This window comes from Leptonychotes weddellii, chromosome 3 (genome assembly GCF_054177405.1).
Source record: "Leptonychotes weddellii isolate Sample4059 chromosome 3, ASM5417740v2, whole genome shotgun sequence".
Lineage (NCBI taxonomy): Eukaryota > Metazoa > Chordata > Mammalia > Carnivora > Phocidae > Leptonychotes > Leptonychotes weddellii.
The window spans coordinates 40,844,443-40,862,377 of record NC_138371.1 but is presented as its reverse complement, the minus strand read 5'-3'; the positions used below and the strand labels follow the sequence as shown (position 1 = coordinate 40,862,377).

The following is a 17,935-nucleotide window of genomic DNA, read 5'->3' as shown; positions in this document are numbered from 1 at the left end:
GTTTTCCAGAGTGGCTGCACCAGCTTGCATTCCCACCAACAGTGTAGCAGGGTTCCCCTTTCCCTGCATCCTCGCCAACATCTGTCACTTCCTGACTTGTTAATTTTAGCCATTCTGACTGGTGTAGGTGGTATCTCATTGAGGTTTTGATTTGTATCTCCCTGATGCCAAGTGATGTTGAGCACTTTTTCGTGTGTCTGTTGGCCATTTGGATGTCTCCAAAGAAGGCTTTTGGAGACAAAACTTGTTCCTTTTCATGTCAGGTTTCTACCTGGGTATGGAATTGACCTATTCTGATTTGAGAGGCATAAAGTAGTTTGCTACCAAACCAGAATGAAACTACAGTCTAGTTCACAAATATTCATATGCCTTGAATGTCAAGAAAAAGCCAGCTTCCCAATTTGTAAACTGATAAGAATGAACCGTATGATCTTTAATGTTTCTTTTACCTCTAACATTCTAAAATCTATGCTCTATTTCACAAATAAATTTCAAAGTCAAAAAACAGCAGGGCTCAGAAAGGTGAAATTAATATGGGCAAATTCTGGCACCACATTTACAAAAATGTCAGAAATAAATGCATAAGCAGCTTTTCATTTGAACATTTTAATACAGATGGGTTTTGAAAGGAAAAAAAAAAAAAACTACTTATTTCTTCACTCCAGACTATATAGGAAATTTTGGAATTCAACACTGGAAAATATAGAAAAAACAAAAACTTTTAAATGAGTCAGGGAAATTAATGTGTAAGAAATCTATAATGGACATTATGAGATTTTTGGCTCCATCCTTCACCTCTGAGTTAACATAAAACAGGACAACAATGTTCTATTATAACCTATCCCTGGAAATCACTACAGGAAACGAAATTCCCAGGCTAGGCTCCTTATGGATTTGACCCTATATGGAAGTACTGAGTCCTGGTTCTTTCCAAAGTCTCTTAAAATCTGTTTGATAAATTTAATGTATCAGGAGCAAAGTATTATCTTGGTCTATCAAATGATTTAAACAATTTAATAAAGCCAAGACAACAATCCTATGCATTCAAAATTTAAAATTGATGCACATTATACGATAGCAATCATGTACAATAAACTTCATGTAGACCAGTATTTCTCTGCGGGGGTGATTTTACCTCCAGGGATCACTTGGCAATGTCTGAAACTGTTTTGGGTTGTCACAATTCTGGGGGCAGGGAGTGGGGGTACTTCTGGCATCTACAATACCTAGGGCAGTCTCCCACAACAAAGAATTATTCAGCCCAAGATGGCAATAGTACCAAGGTAAAGAAACCTTGATGTAGGGGATTATGAACATAATTTAGAAATGCAATTCAAGGGGTACCTGGGTGGCTGCATCAGGTTAAGCGTCTGCCTTCAGCTCAGGTCATTATCCCAGGGCCCTGGGATGGAGCCCCGCATCGAGCCCCGCATCGGGCTCCTTGCTCGGCGGGGAGCCTGCTTCTCCGTCTCTCCCCCTGCCTCTCCCTCTGCCCGCTGCACCCCCTGCTTGTGAGCTCGCTCTCTCTCTCTCTCTTTCTGTCTGTCAAATAAATAAATAAAATAATTTTAAAAAAAGGAAATGCAATTCAAAATTAACATAGTAGGGCCTTGGTGGATGGGGTGGATATGGTCAAGTAAATGTTAAAACAAACACTGGAAGCCAGTGGAAGCACCATGTCTGAAAGACTGATTCTAACTTGATGGCCTGGAATGTGTAAGAAATCTATAATGGACCTTATTATGAGATTTTTGGCTCCATCTTTCACCTCTGAGTTAACATAAAACAGGACAACGATGTTCTATTATAACCTATCCCTGGAAATCACTATAGGAAACGAATGTGAGCTCTAGAACATTCTGCACTCTCAAACCTCAGCGAGCGCATGGCCCAGATTAGATACTGCGGAATCAACAAAGGAGTGGAAATGCTGTGAATCCCAGTTGTGAATGAGTAAATATTATATAAGTGACAAAAACCTAGACTGATTTATCAATCACATTGTTCTGGTACATTAGATTTGTTCCGTGAATGTTCAAAAGTTTGAGGATTAATCCGTACTGTAATTAATATTTCTAACACAGCTTGTGTGTTTGCTTTGATAATAAAAGTTTTCCCACTTAAATTAAGGAGGATTTATTTAAGTTTCAAATACCATTGTACTAAATGATTAAAAATGTATGATACACATACAATTTGTTTGAAACCAATAAAAAGACAAATTTCTATTAAGATAAGGATGTCAATAAGAATAACAAACTTTTCTTAGTCTTTAACAGGAGAAGCAAATCTAGACTGAGTTAGAATACAATGGCATGGGGAGAGTAAGTACCTCCCATAAGAAAAGAATAAAGAGTAAGTAAAGTACCTCCCCTACTTTATCTTAATCTCCATTCCTCTGAACAGCTCCCAAGGAAAAGACAAAAAACATACAAATGCCCTTAATGACAGGTCGCCTCCATGAGTGAATTTCCTCTTTCTCAACCTAAAGAATAAAAGATATTACTCTATTTCTATTGCTTTTTTCTTTCTTTGTTTTTGGACTCCTATTTTTTACCCAAAAGATTTGTTTTAGATGTACAGGTACATCTGTAGAGGTAGAGTCGGCCTCAAAACAAGTGCTACTAAATGAAAATTTTCTTTCTTGTTTATCCTTGTATGGCATGACACCTCCTCGATGGAGAGGCATAAAATTGCCCCAGTTACCCCAATTCCTAAAGGGTTTAGGCTTTAAGTGGTAACAGATTCCATGCTCACAAAGCCCAAGAATCAGGCAAAGTCTAAGTAAATGTTGACCAAGTGCAATTTCGAGCCCACCCATTCCTTCCTTACATCCATTTCCTGCCCTCCTATGTGCTCTCCCTGTACTTTGATGATTTGTTTACATGTCCATCTACCCCCAGCAGACTGAGGGCTGCCGGCCAACTGATTATCTGTGAATGAATGATCACAATCATTAACCCACTCACTACTTATTGAGAGGCTACTATAGACCCAATACTATGGCAAGCACTAGAAACTCGGTGATACATAAAAGTCAAGGTCCGTACTTCCACGTAACTGGCATCTCAGGGAGCAGAGATCAAAAGCAAACCTAGAACAGTTCAGGTGGTATAAATGCCATGAGGAGATACAAAGTAGCGTGAGCAGGAAGGTGGCATTTTGCATTAAATAGTCAGAGACCTCTCTGAGCAGAGACCTGAAGGAAATGAAGGCTGGAGCCATGCAGACATCCGGGATATGAATAGAGACAGTCCATAGGATAAATGATGAGGGAGCAGAAGGGCAAGCTGAGGACAAAGCAGAAGCTGACACCCCAACCCCGCCCCCATGGGATATATGTGACATTCCTCAGGCACTCCTGGTTGCCCTAAAGCTAAGGAAAGGAAAAACAAATAGTTAACTTGTAGAGATCACAATCCTGCAAGACAGGAGTCTCCCTCAGATTACAAATGTCTTAGCAATCTACAAGAACAAAGCATTTCTATCAATAACCTAGCTTCCAGAAGGAAATGTAGATTCAATTAAATGTCCCTATAACCTGCAGCCCATTGACAGATACTTGAAGTGGGCGGAGTGTAATGTTCCTCCGGAAAGCTCCCAACTATCTTACTGTTAATGCCTTGCTAGAAGGAAAAACAACCTTAACTTGAAAATGCCAAGGCCTCTGGTACCTTTTGTGGGTCCTCTTCAGCATGTGAAAGTTCTTTTAAAACCTCCCTTTTCCTTACCTCCCCCAACTCCCAAGTATATAATCAGCCACCCCTCACAACCCCAGTGCAGGAGCTCTTTCTGCCCACAGGTCCTGTCCCCAAGCTTTAATAAACCACCATTTTGCACCAAAGACGTCTCAAGAATTCTTTCTTGGTCATCCGCTCTGGACTCCACAACACTGAACCTCACCTATATTCCAAAACCCCATCATAATGACATAAGATATAAGCAACTGGCCACCTTTTCCCACTGCCTTACACTGTTGGTTATCTTTTTATGACCAGATACATTTTTTAAAGCCCATACTAAATCACATTATAAGCTCCTTAACAACAAGACCCATTTCTTACAGTAGTTTGTATTTTGATAGTATACAGAGTAAAATACATTGATCTACTGGCAGACAGAAATAAAAAGCATTCAACCCCACACAAATATAACCTTCTAAGCTAACACTTCTATTTTCAGTGTATAGGAAACCATGATTTGGCAGAGTTTCCAGGGAAATGGAGGATAGATATGTGTATATATGTATATACATATACATAAGCACATATATTTTGTTCTAGTAAAATCAGCCAGTGTCAAACAGGAGACAAAACTCGAAAGGCAGAATTTAGATCTAGAGTTAGAGAGCATTCCTCTTTTGCACTCTTTTGCAACAAGAAATAAAACTCCACTAAACCTTATATGGTTGTAGTTGCTGGGTTTTTTTTATTTTTTAATCCAACTTTCCACAAGAACTCCCTTTGCTCAACTTACTGTAAGATTGGGGTGTCTGTCACTTTTCTTGTGGGACTCTTAATTAACATGACAAACAGATCCTCTTAGAACATTTAGAGTTCCACCCTTTTGGTGAATCTGACCTCCCAATCTAATAACAAAAGGTCACATAAACATTAAACAAGGTAATGAGTATTTGGAAGCGAGGCACCTCATTCTCCTAAGAGAGAGGTCCAGATCACAAGATGACAATTTTAGATACTATCTCCACCACCTGTTACTGATTTTTTAAATACTTAATACTTATTAAATTAAATGGAAGAACAAACTATTGATTTAGATATAATTAAGAGTAGTTTCACTAGATTTCTACTTAGAACCATCAGCTACTGGAAACAAAACAAACTCAATTTGTTTACGTGTATTTGCAGAGTCATCCCCGTCTAAGCCTCTGGGAAAATAGGAGCTGGCCTTTCTAAAAAAGCCAAAGCCATCTTTGAACTGCTATTTCTTAAAGAGCTGATAACCGAGCTTAATAATTTCCCAAGGGCATGAGTACAGATTTCCTCATGCAATAGTTTGCATTCAAGTCTTAAGGATGATCCAATAGAAGTTTCCAATTTAAAAAGAAAATAACATTCACAAAATTTACCCTAAAAATTCTCTCTCCTTATTTATGATTTTTTAAGATTAGATATCACATGAGACATAAATAGAATTTATTCAGATACTGCTTTTCAACAATAAGAACAATGTTTGAAAGATTCTAATCATTAATGAAACACATCCAGCATCCTTTTGGGATTATTCTTTTTTGGGGTGTTGATGAAGGAACCCAGGCCCACAGAAACACTGGCACTCTTCTGGGACCACATAGGAAATCAGAGGGAGAATTATGAATCATTTGCAAATTTTCTGTGGATGATGGTTTTTAAGATAGCCCGAGATGCCCCACATATATCTACCAATGGACAGCATTTTTAAAGTCGAGAATTTTTATCACTCGGATATTTGTTCTTAGGGTCAATTATATTTAAATTAATCTTAGAATGCTATTTTTAGCCTAAGTCAGCCACTCCACTCTTCTGTATTTTCATAGTGCAATATGCTGGAACTTACCATTTTAACAAAAGAAGAAAATGGAGAAATGGCTCAAAATGTGAAATAGAAGATACATGAGACATTCACCCATTCTTAGTAGCAAATGTTACCATTTACTAAGCCTAGTAATGCAAAATACAATTGACAAGCATTGCAAATATTCCTGTCCTTGTTCATTTTATCTTTGGATAGTTGTTCATTTACATAAAGTGTGATATTTAAATAGCATTTACTAACACCTACGGGAAAATATCTTTGGTGAAAATAACTTTTTCATTAGAACATGTGAATTTGGATGATTTATTTCTTTAGCTGCATGACAAACCTGGAAGATGGTTTAATAAAATTGGCCCAAATGAAACAAAAAATTATGCAAGAATGTTGTAAGAATTACTGTACATAGTCACTTACCCAAGTAGATAGAGAATGACCAAGGTAGAGAAGGAATTTTGCAGAGGTCAGGTAGTTTGCTATGGATCCTGCAAAGACACACAGGAGGGGCGGTGGATAAAAACCGTATTTGTCACTTAAGTGAGCTGAGGTTGGAATGCTACTTCATTTTCTCTTATTAAACACGATTATTAAAAATTAATTTGTGGGATAAACCATGCACGTTTTTATCAAGTCACCTAGGAATAAATGTGTCCAGTTTACTTAATACCACTCACTTAAATTCACCACGACCCATTGGTCAATAACTGCAAAACCTCACATACAGTTAAGAAAGCTCTTGTTTCAACATTCTTTAACTCCCCTTCTTTTAAGGAAAAAAAAAAGAGACAATCCAAACCTCTCAGTCTACTCCTCGTCTGCGTGCAAGCCCTTTCCCCACAATTTGAAATTCCTTTCTTCCTCGACCCTCACCAAAATGAGTCAAAGGAGCTACAAAACACTCTGGTTAACAGCAGAGCCGAATTCCTCCCCAACCCGCGCGGAGCAGCTCGTCTCCACCGCCCACCACATGCATTAGGTCTACTCACCGCAGCATCCTCCCTGGTGGTTTTGCTCTCTTGCCTTGGACATGACACCAGGCGCCCCCCGCTTGCTCTTCTGATGCTACTGTTACTGCCGCTGCTCTTGGCGAGCTGCTTGTTCACAGGAGTGCAAGGAACCGAGGAGAGCACCGCTAAAAACACAACAGCCGTGTGCAAAAAGACCCCAACGACTGCTAGGGCAAAGAACAAAAGAGAAACGGCCCGGGGGTCTTCTTGTAGTCTTCTTTCCAAACTTAGCTAACACTGTAGCTGAAGTTGGAAAGGCAAAGCCTTATGGAAGCGGGTGGGAGGCTCCACAGGCCGTCCGAGCAGGATCGGGCACCCTGCGCCGCCGCCGCCGCCGCCGCCGCCGCCACAGCCTGGGCGGCTCAGCCCAGCACACTTATACGGGGCCGGGGCGGAGCTCCCTTCGACCGCCGGCTCGGGGCCGCCCCTCCCTTTCAGGGCCAGCCGGGCGTCCCCGCGGCGCGAGGCCAGGCACCCGCCGGCCTTACGCGCCGTGCCGCCCTCCACGCCCTTCCCAGGAGGAGTCTTTCGCCCGGGACGCAAGAGGCCACCTGGCCACAAACAACCTACGCGGCCTGCGAGGACTCTGGCCCCGCGGACCGCAATGGCCGGGGTGTTCGCCGCGGGAGGGCGTCGGGAAGGGCGCGGGGGGGCCGGGAAGGGGAAGACGGAGCGTGGACCCCGCAGGGCCGGAGGAGAGAGGCCCAGAGCCAAGCGAACCGGCAGGTGCGGCAGGAAAGCGCTTCGCACCGCCTACCTGCAGTTTTGGGGGAGAGGGAGGCAGCCGGATGCTCACTGTGCAGAGCTCCTACCCGGGCTTGGGACTGGGGGATTATTACTTTTTTAAACGGCAGTTGCTTTTAATATAGAACTCTAAATAAATATAATCCATATTACAGGGGACGGCTTTCCCATTCTGGCCCACCTGCGGCGGAGAGTATCATTTCTTCCCAAGACTGCATGGCGGGGCTTCTCTCAAAGAACAAGAATCAAAAGGCAGGAAAGGGCGCAAAAATCAGAGTTGAGCCCTCTCCTGGGGAGTAAAGGGAGGCGTGGAAAGGTCAAGGCCCGCAGGGTGTTAGGGACCCACCCCCAGTTCAGAACCTGGGTCTCCAAATTCTTCCTGGAGGTGCAGCAAGGAGGAACCTGTGCAAACATTTCCCTTCACCATCCTTTCTTCTTCCTCATCACCTTTCACTCCCACCCCCACCCCTGCGTCCCTTCCCCACCTCTCCAAATGCCCCAGTATCTGACAGGCAGTTACCAGGAATACCGGTTGTCCCAGTTGTGTCCCTGGGTCTGTACCTGTCCAGATAAAGCCATTCGGTGGCCTCCTGAAGTGGCAGGTGAATGACTCTAAAGAACATCATCAGGCTTAAGCCTTCCATGAATTTTACACTGTTTTCCCCCTCAGTGCCGAAGCCCTTGGACATACCAGCCCCTATTGCCAGCCAATTACCTTACCCTTCTCAATCTTGCCAAACCCCCGGGAGTGGATCCTACACACTGAAACTCCAACCAGATTCCACACCCTGAGCACAGGCCGGACTGACACCCAGCAGTGAAGGGAGACTCGGATAAATATATGCCCAGTATCTGGACTATCAATCAGGAGCCTCACAGGTCCACCAGCGGGCGGGGCACAGCTGGATTCGGTTGGGATGTGGTCTGGAGGGCAGAGATAGGGGATTTACAGTTTAGCTTCTCCTGGTAACTGCTTTTTTTTTTGTTTTTTGTTTTTTGTTTTTTCCTTTTCAAGCCCTTTTCCCCCTTTTCTTTCCACAGGACTTTCAAGCCCTTTGTCTTTACTCCAAGAGAAGTTTTGGTTTGTCTTCTTAAGTTGGAGAACAGGTTCATGTAGCCACACAATAAGAGGGATCTGAAGAAGGAGGGAACTGGCCAATTAAACCCCTCCACCTTATGGCCAGTGCTTACTGGAGATGAATTTTGTTGATAGGTACTCAAGCAAGGCAAAAAAGATAATGACACTTTGTGCATTTGCCATAGCGTCTCTCAGCAACAAGGACCTCCAAGTGCATTACATTAATTTTTATGTGCCATAAGAGAAGTGTTGTGCCGTTCCCGACTTCCAGGTGGCTTAAAGGAGGTTCAGTTGCTTTAAAAAAAAAAAAAATGCTTCCGGTTGACACTGACTGAGAGGTATTTGTGGGAACAGTAGCTAAGTCAATGTATACCTCAAAATGTGAGATGGAGACCGTTTTCTGTTGTCATCAAGGAGTCCCCAGAAGCCCAAACTGAGAGAACAAAAAGAAAAACAAACAGATGGGAGACTACAGTGAAGCACGTACAAAAGATAGTCTGGAAAGAAAAACAGGCAAGATCCATAACATTAAAACCAGTGAGGTGTTTGAGCTTTGGCAGGGGAATCCTAAGTCCTTGATTAATGGAAATAGTCAGGATATATTAGTTAAGGTTCATGAAATGAAAAGGAATTGAAAATGAAAATGGAATAAAAGTCCTCAAAATATGTACAAAATGCAAAATGACAGTAATCTCCTGGCCTTGACATTCAAGATTATAAAGTACAGCTTAAATCACAAGACCCAACTGGCTATTCTTCCTTCCAAGGAATTATTTGACAGGCTGAAAATTAAAATTTCTCTCAAAAATACGTATTTTTTTCCGAACTTAGAAAACATAATTTCTCTATCAATGTAATCGTAACTAAGAAAGCCATGCAAATTTTAAATTAGCTTACAAAGAAACAGATGCCCTAAGAACCATTTTCTAGTTCATCTTCAAAGTTTTTAAGTTTGTGAATAGGTTAACTTTTTATAAATTCCAGCCAGAATAAAATGTGTATTCTAATTTAAAATTTATAAGTATTTATGGTTGGAGAAAAAAGGGGGTTTATTATTTTTAAGTTGCTTTTTCACTTACCGCCAGCATCCTGTTTCCTCTGCTGTATCTGATGTGTTTACCAAGACAAATGCAGAATAAAGAATGGTCACCCCTACACTGCTCTAAAGAAAAGTAATAGGGTTATCATCAACTATTACAGGAAGAGCTCAGATCCAGAACAGAGCTTCTGATGCATGTGAAACTTTTTAGCCTAACTTAGGAGCTATAAAGCCATGGCAATGGCATTCATGTTACATATTTCAAGAATTGTTTGATGTTTCTATAACCTATAACTGACTGAACCCTTGAGAAATTTAAGTTGACACCTAATTTAAGTTACATACATCTAACTGAAAAATAAGTATTGTCTCAGGTTTTCATTTTGTTTGGATATTTTAAATAGACTTGACCTTGCAAAGTTTCTCATGAACACTGACTCTCATTCCTCTCTCTCTCTCTCTCACTCGCTCTAGCTCTCGCTCTCTCTCTCTCTCTCTCTCTCTCTCTCTCACACACACATACACACACACTCTGTAGTCTACAGTTTCCAGTTGGAAAATTAAATGCAGAATTCAGAAGATCCCAAAAGAAATACATTCCTACAGCAAATCCATAGAGACAGAAAACATGTTAGTTGTTGTCAGGGGCTGGGACTGGGAGGAGGGAAGAGTGGGTAGCGACTGCTTAATGTGTACAGGGGTTTCCTTTTGGGGTGATGAAAATGTTCCAGAACAAGCAAATTGTGCTGGTTGCACAACATTGCAAATGTACTAAAAGTCACTGAAATGTGTACTTTAAAATGGATAAAATGGTGAAATGAATGTTATGTGAAGTTTACCTCAAAAAAAAAATCTATTCCTATATAGGAAGTTTGCCATTTTTCAGTAATAGTGTTCATTGGTATAAATGTAGGCCAAATGTTGTGTTAGGTGATCTTAGAAAGGATTTGGAAAGAGGAAAAGAGACTTCTTGCCCATCATACTCACTGGAAACTAAAACATGGAACTGAGTTCACTGGTTCGTTTTCTCCATGTGCAGCCAGAAAACACATACAAATTTCACTTAATAACTGTTTCAGTCACGCAACTTTGGCCACAAGTCATTTCTTTAGCTGCCTAACCTAACTCTCTCCTGTTACAACTTAACATACACTCTCTTGTATCTTAAAGTAACAGAAGACACACACAACATCACCACAATAGTCCCTTCACATTCTTAAGACCTTGCTTGGCCTTACCTTCCACAGGCTACATAAACAGGGATGGCTTTCTTGGCATTCAGTCATTTTAGTTGGTCTTCTTGGCACCGTTTTCAATAGCACGGTTTGCCTGCAAGCCCCTCACAGAAGACAGCACAGAGGGCCTCCCCCATGTAAGCAAAGGGCTCCTGTGTTATTTACTCTGATAGCCTCAATCTTCTGTCTCAGACACTCCACACTGCACACCTGTTTCTAAGCAGCACCTTGAAGTTGATTCCCACTAAGCTGGCCATGCACTTATGCGTGACGTTTGCCTTCTGGGCTCTTGATACAAATTTCAGAGTTCCTTAACGTTCCCTTTGGGACACTGTTGACCTGTCCAGGGCAAGAGTCCCTGTTTTCCAGCTCCCTCCTGACCCCAAACTATTAGTGATGTGGTCATTGTGTCTGCTCTTCTATTTTGTTTGTTTTTAGAAATACTACTTCCATACTGCTGACTTGTCCCTCATATCTCATAAATTGCCTAATTAACATGTCAATTATGAGTGCAGCATAGCAGAAGATAATTGTGTCTCACAGACAAAGTCCTGATTAGACGATATTCCTCATCTTGGGTCCCTGAATTTGTGCTCAATTTGTGGAATAAGAAAGATCCTGACACAATAAAGAAGATCCCTTATCATGTGTCCTGGACAAAGCCTTCCTCTGATGCAGTTAGAAAATAGTGATTGGAGTGATTATTTCAACATTTAAGGATAGTTAAAAATCCAGTAAGAAGGCCCCTCCCACGGTTGTCTGTCAGAAATGTTTTACTACATTGTTATCTGCTTTGAGCCATGTATATAACAAAAGGCACCATATATTTGGAGCACAATACAAGTGGCAGATGTTCAAGAAGGTGATTATCAGATCTTATTTCATTTTCACAACACCCTTATGAAGTAATACTGTCATTATCCCTATTGTGCATATAAAAAGACTGAGACTCGGTATTTGCTAACTGCAAATTCTCTTCAAAAGCATGGATCCCTAAAATACAAAGTAAACTAAACTTTTTAAAAATCTGAGATGCGGGGCGCCTGAGTGGCTCAGTCGTTAAGCATCTGCCTTCGGCTCAGGTCATGATCCCAGGGTCCTGGGATCGAGCCCCGCATCAGGCTCCCTGTTCCGCGGGAAGCCTGCTTCTCCCTCTCCCACTCCCCCTGCTTGTGTTTCCTCTCTCGCTGTCTCTCTCTGTCAAATAAATAAGTAAAATCTAAAAAAAAAAATCTGAGATGCAATATTAGTTTTGAAAGAAAGCTCAATAAATATGTTCTATACTTGATTTTGCAGGTGAATTGATTCCATTATGATACCTCTAGGGAATTTTTAGTTATTCATTAAGGCGACATATAATCCTTGTTTATTTTTAGACTATCTACTGGATCCAAATTTTCATAACCTGAAAAATAGGATCACCAAGTAAGGGACATTGGTTTGATAACTATTTTGGTGCTTATGCACTTAAATTATTGTTTGAGTTGAATTGTTTAGTCCATCTGTTATCTGAAATGTAACAATGGCTATTTGAAATTTTGCTTCCTGAAGAACACCGCATTTATGCATGAGATTGATTTTCAATATATGTGTAGTTGCCAAAAATATATAAAATATGCTGCTCGAACTGATTGGCAAAAATGTTTTCAAGGCTGTCGACCTCAAAGAATGTGTCCTCGCACTTCTAGGTTTCATCTGATTTTGGAAGTCCAGCTCAGGCTGGTTTCAGGTTGTTGCTTTAGGTTTACCTCAGGTTTACCTCACCCTCCATCTGCACTGAATGTGAGTCTTCCCTTGTCCATCCCCACCCTTTCCTTCTGAGAGACAGCACTAACCAATTACCGTGCTGTAGCAAGCTCAGCCTCCCATTTCTTGTGGTCACAAGGTGTGTGCTTTTTGTATAATCTACTTTGTGTTCTCGTCAGCATTAAGATGGTTCCATCTTTGAAAAAAAAAAATAATAATGCATTCCTAGGAAGTCACATTAGAAAACAGTAATGTTTTGACTAATCTAAAACTGCAAATGAACAACACCTAAACTACAATTAACAGTTTATGAGGAGGTAGGGTATCATTAAATGAGTTTAGTTGTTTCTCCTTAGTACCAATTACTTTAGACATGTCTAATTTGTTTTTTTTTATATATGCAATTGATTGCCCTTTAAGGTAAAGTAGACTGATGCAGAATAATGATTGTGTGTCAGCTCTTCATAGGGTGGGCCTTCTAAGCTAATGTTGAATACTGATGATAAAATGGTTTAGGAAAGATTCATATTTGTGTCACAAGAATCTCTTCTGTCTACTAAAAAAGCCTCCTTTTTTTAAAGCAGTTGACCAGCTCAAACAACACTTTAATCATAGCAAACTAAGTGTATTCATCTACCTATTGTGAGTTTATCCTGAGCTGATTATTTGGATATTCAGGAAAGAATTCCTCACTAAAATCTCAGGAGTTACATTAAATTGATATGTATCTTTATTTGAATGTGCTATCTGGCCCCAGGGAAAATCTGGCACATTTTCTCTTTCAAACTGTTGACATTTTTTTTAAGTAAAAGTATATGACAATTCTGCTGATTTCTCCTGTTCAGATATTTCAGAGATTGCTCAGGTCATCAATGCCATTTGTTCCAAACTCCTTTGTAAACCATAACAGTATATAAAGCCTCCATGGTACAAATATCCCAGAAGTGCCGTAACTGTGCCTTTTAGTCAAATTAACTAGATACTATCTTCATATAGAAAAAGATCAAAATAACTTCCAGTTGTTTTGATACTTCCAGTTCAAATTACTTTCAGTTCTCTGCCAAACATATCTGTAAAAAGACAGTTAAGCTTACACAACTAAACCTAAAAGTCCATCCAGATATATAAACTGTTGGCTCAACCAACAGAGGAGTGGATAACATTTCTGAGGTGTTTATAAGGCTTACTGGTAAAAAAAAAAAAATCCTTCTGATATATATCCAGATTAATTCTGGACACAAATATTGTATAAATATTGTTCAAATTATCCTTATATAACTATTGCCCCTTCAAGGGAAAGGAAATTTATCTATTGGAATCCTTTTTTTTTAATAATTAAAAAGGGTAGGGAGATCCTTCTGATGTTTAGTCTAGAATCTTTGATCTTAAATTTTATTTGCTGGCTCTGTTGTTAAGAAGTTAGTCTCTTGGGGCACCTGGGTGGCTCAGTTGGTTAAGTGTCTGCCATCGGCTCAGGTCATGATCCTGGAATCCTGGGATCGAGTCCTGCATCAGGCTCCTTACTCAGCAAGGAGCCTGCTTTTCTGTCTCCCTCTGCTGCTCCCCCTGCTTGTGCTCTTTCTCTCTCTGTGTCAAACAAATAAATAAAATCTTTAAAAAATATATTAAAAAAAAGAAGTTAGTCTCTTGCTGTAACAAGAGATAAAGAAGAACAATTTATCATCATAAAGGGGACAATAAAACAAGAAGATATAACAATTGCAAATATTTATGCACCTAACATAGGAGGACCCATATACACAAAATAGTTAATAACAAACATAAAGGAAATAATAGATAGAAATACAATAATAATAAGGGACTTTAACACCCTACTTACATCAATGGAAAGACTAAAGAGAAAATCAACAAGGAAACAATGGCTTTGAATGACACACTGGACCAGATGGATTTAACAGATATATTCAGAACATTCCAACCTAAAACAGCAGAATACACATTCTTTTCAAGTGCATACGTAACATTTTCCAGAGTCGATCACATATTAGGTCACAAAACAAGTCTCAACAAATTCAAAAAGATGGCAATCATATCATGCATCTTTTCTGACCATATCATTATGAAACTAGAAATCAACCACAAGAAAAAATCTGGAAAGAGCAAAAGTACATGGAGGTTAAATAACGTGCTACTACACAATGAATAGATCAACCAAGAAATCAAAGAAGAAATCAAAAAAATGCATGGAGACAAATGAAAATGAAAACATAGTGGTACAAAATCGGTGGGATTCAGCAAGAACACTTCTAAGAGGGAAGTTTGTAGCAATACAAGAATACCCCAAGAAGCAAGAAAACTCTCAAATAAACAACCTAAACTTACACCTAAGGGAGCTAGAAAAAAACAAGAACAAACAAAATCCAAAACCAGCAGAATAAATTATATAATAAAACTGGAGCAGAAATAAATTATACAGAAACTAAAAAAACAATAGAACAGACCAGTGAAATCAGGAGCTGGTTCTTTGCAAAAAAATCAACAAAATTGATAGACCTCTAGCCAGACTCCTGAAACAAAAAAGAGAGAGGACTCAAATAAACAAAATCAGAAATGAAAGAGGAGATCTAACAATCAACACTACAGAAATACAAAGGTTTGTCAGAGAATATTATGAAAAACTATATGCCAACAAATTAGACAACCTAGAAGAAATGGATAAATTCCTAGAAACATACAAACTACCAAAATTAAAGCAGGAGGAAATATAAAATTTGAACACCATTTACCAGCAATGAAACTGAATCATTTATCAAAAAATCCCAGCAAACAAAAGTCCAGGACCAGATGGCTTCATGGGTGAATTCGATCCCAGGATGCCAGGATCATGACCTGAGCTGAAGGCAGACGCTTAACCAACTGAGCCACCCAGGTGCCCCAAGAGACTAACTTCTTAACAACAGAGCCAGCAAATAAAATTTAAGATCAAAGATTCTAGACTAAATACCAGAAGGATCTCCCTACCCTTTTTAATTATTAAAAAAAAAGGATTCCAATAGATAAATTTCCTTTCCCTTGAAGGGGCAATAGTTATATAAGGATAATTTGAACAATATTTATACAATATTTATGTCCAGAATTAATCTGGATATATATCAGAAGGATTTTTTTTTACCAGTAAGCCTTATAAACACCTCAGACATTTAAAGAAGAGTTAACACCTATTTTTCTTGAATTTTTTCCAAAAAGTATAAGAGGAAGGAAAATTTCCAAATTCATTACATGAGTACAGCATTACCCTGATACCAAAACAAGACAAAGATAACCACAAAAAAAGAGAACTATAGGCTAATATCTCTGATCATCATAACTGCAAAAATATTCAACAAAATCCTAGCAAACTGAATGCAACAATACATTTTAAGAAATCATTCACCACGATCAAGTGGGTTTTATTCCCAGGATGCAAGGATGGTTCAGTATTCACAAATCAATCAATGGGATACATTACCTCAATAAGAGAAATTATAAAAACCATATGATCATTTCAATAGATGCAGAAAAAGTATCTGACAAAGGACAACATCCATTCATGATAAAAACCCTCAACCAAGTAGGTTTACAGGGAACATATAGCAACATAATAAAGGCTTTATATGAAGAACCCACAGCCAACATCATACTCAATGGTGAAAAACTGAGAGCTTTTCCCCTAAAGTCAGGAACAAGACAAGGATGTCCACTCTCATCACTTTTATTCAACATAGTACCGGAAGTCCTAGCCCCAGCAATCAGAAAACAAAAAGGAATAAAAGGCATCCAAATTGGTAAGGAAGAAGGAAAACTTTCACTTTTTTAAAAAATATTTTATGTATTCATTTGAGACACAGAGATACAGAGAGAGAGAGAGAGATTGAGAGAGCATGGAGAGAGGCAGAGGGACAGGGAGAAGCAGGCTCCCCGCTGGGCCAGGAGCCCAAAATGGGGCTTGATCCCAGGACCCTGGGATCATGACCTGAGCCAAAGGCAGATGCTTAACCATCTAAGCCACCTAGGCGCCCCAGGAAAACTTTCACTTTTTACAGATGACATGATACTCTATATAGAAAACCCTAAAGACAACCAAAAAACTATTAGAACTCATACATGAATTCCGTAAAGTCTCAGGATACAAAATCAATATATAGAAATCTGTTGCATTTCTATACACTAATAATGAAGTAGCAGAAAGAGAAATTAAGAAAACAATACCATTCACAACTGCACCAAAAATAATAGAATACCTAGGAATAAGACTAACCAGGGAGGTTAAAGACCTCTAGTCTGAAAACTATAAAGCATTGACAAAAGAAATTGAAGACAACACAAAGAAATGGAAAGACATTCCATGCTCATGGATTAGAAGAACAAATATTGTTAAAATGTCTATACTACCCAAAGCAATCTACACATTTAATGCAATCCCTACCAAAGTACCAATAACATTTCTCACAGAGCTAAAACAAACAATCCTAAAATTTGTATGGAACACAAAAGATCCCAAATAGCCAAAACAATCTTGAAAAAGAAAAACAAAACTGGAGGCATCACAATTCTGGACTTCAGGTTATATTACAAAGCTGTAGTAATCAAAACAGTATGGTGCTGGCAGAAGAAGAGACACATAGATCAGTGGAACAGAATAGAAAGCCTATAAATAAACCCACAATTATATGGTCAATTAATCTTCCAGAAAAGAGGCAAGAATATGCAATGGGAAAAACGTCTCTTCGACAAATGGTCTGGGAAAACCGGACAGCTACATTCACCAAAAGAATGAAACTGGGCCACTATCTTTGACCATACACAAAAATAAACTCAAGATGGATTAAGGACCTATGTGAGACCCAAAACCATAAAAATCTAGAAGAGAGCACAGGTAGTAATTTCTTTGACATCGGTCGTAGCAACATTTTTCTAGTTATGCCTTCTGAGGCAAGGGAAACAAAAGAAAAAATAAACTACTGGGACTGCATCAAAATAAAAAGCTTCTGCACAGCAAAGGATACAATCAACAAAATTAAAAGACATTCCCTACTGAATGGGAGAAGATATTTGCAAGTGACACATCTAATAAAAAGTTAGTATCCAAAATATATAAAGAAGTTATACAACTCAACATCTGAAAAACAATAATCTAATTTAAAAAATGGTCAGAAGACATGAACAAACATTTCTCCAAAGAAGATATTCAGATGGCCAACAGACACATGAAAAGATTCTCAACATCACTTATCATCAGGGAAATGTAAATCAAAACCACAATGAGATATCACCTCATATCTGTCAGGACGTCTAAAAGCAAAAACACAAGATATAACAAGTGTTGGTGAGGATGTGGAGAAACAGGAACTCTCTTGCACTGTTGGTGTGAAGGCAAACTGGTGCAACCCTATGGAAGACAGTATGGGGGTTCCACAAAAAATTAAAAATGGAAATTAAAAATCCCATATTACCCAACAATTGCACTACTCGGTGTTTACCCAAAATATATGAAACCACTAACTTGAAGAGATATATGCACCCCTATGTTTATTGCAGCATTATTTACAATAGC

The 17,935-nt window shown here is 39.3% G+C and overlaps 1 protein-coding gene across 2 annotated transcripts in view; it reads right to left on the bottom strand.

The window, feature by feature from the left end:
• Positions 1-6,895, bottom strand: part of SLC40A1 (solute carrier family 40 member 1) — a 23,274-nt gene extending 16,379 nt beyond the window's left edge. Inside the window, exons 1-2 of one of the 2 annotated variants that reach the window (XM_081813987.1) lie at positions 6,519-6,895; positions 5,950-6,017 (exon numbers count right to left, since the gene is read on the bottom strand). In XM_081813987.1, the coding sequence (XP_081670113.1) occupies positions 5,950-6,017; positions 6,519-6,561 (111 nt within the window). In that variant the 5' untranslated portion in view covers positions 6,562-6,895. Of the gene's footprint in view, positions 1-1,344; positions 1,486-5,949; positions 6,018-6,518 lie in introns of those variants that run through there. The other variant, XM_081813988.1, reaches the window with a different exon arrangement.
• Between the last annotated feature and the right edge of the window lie 11,040 nt (positions 6,896-17,935).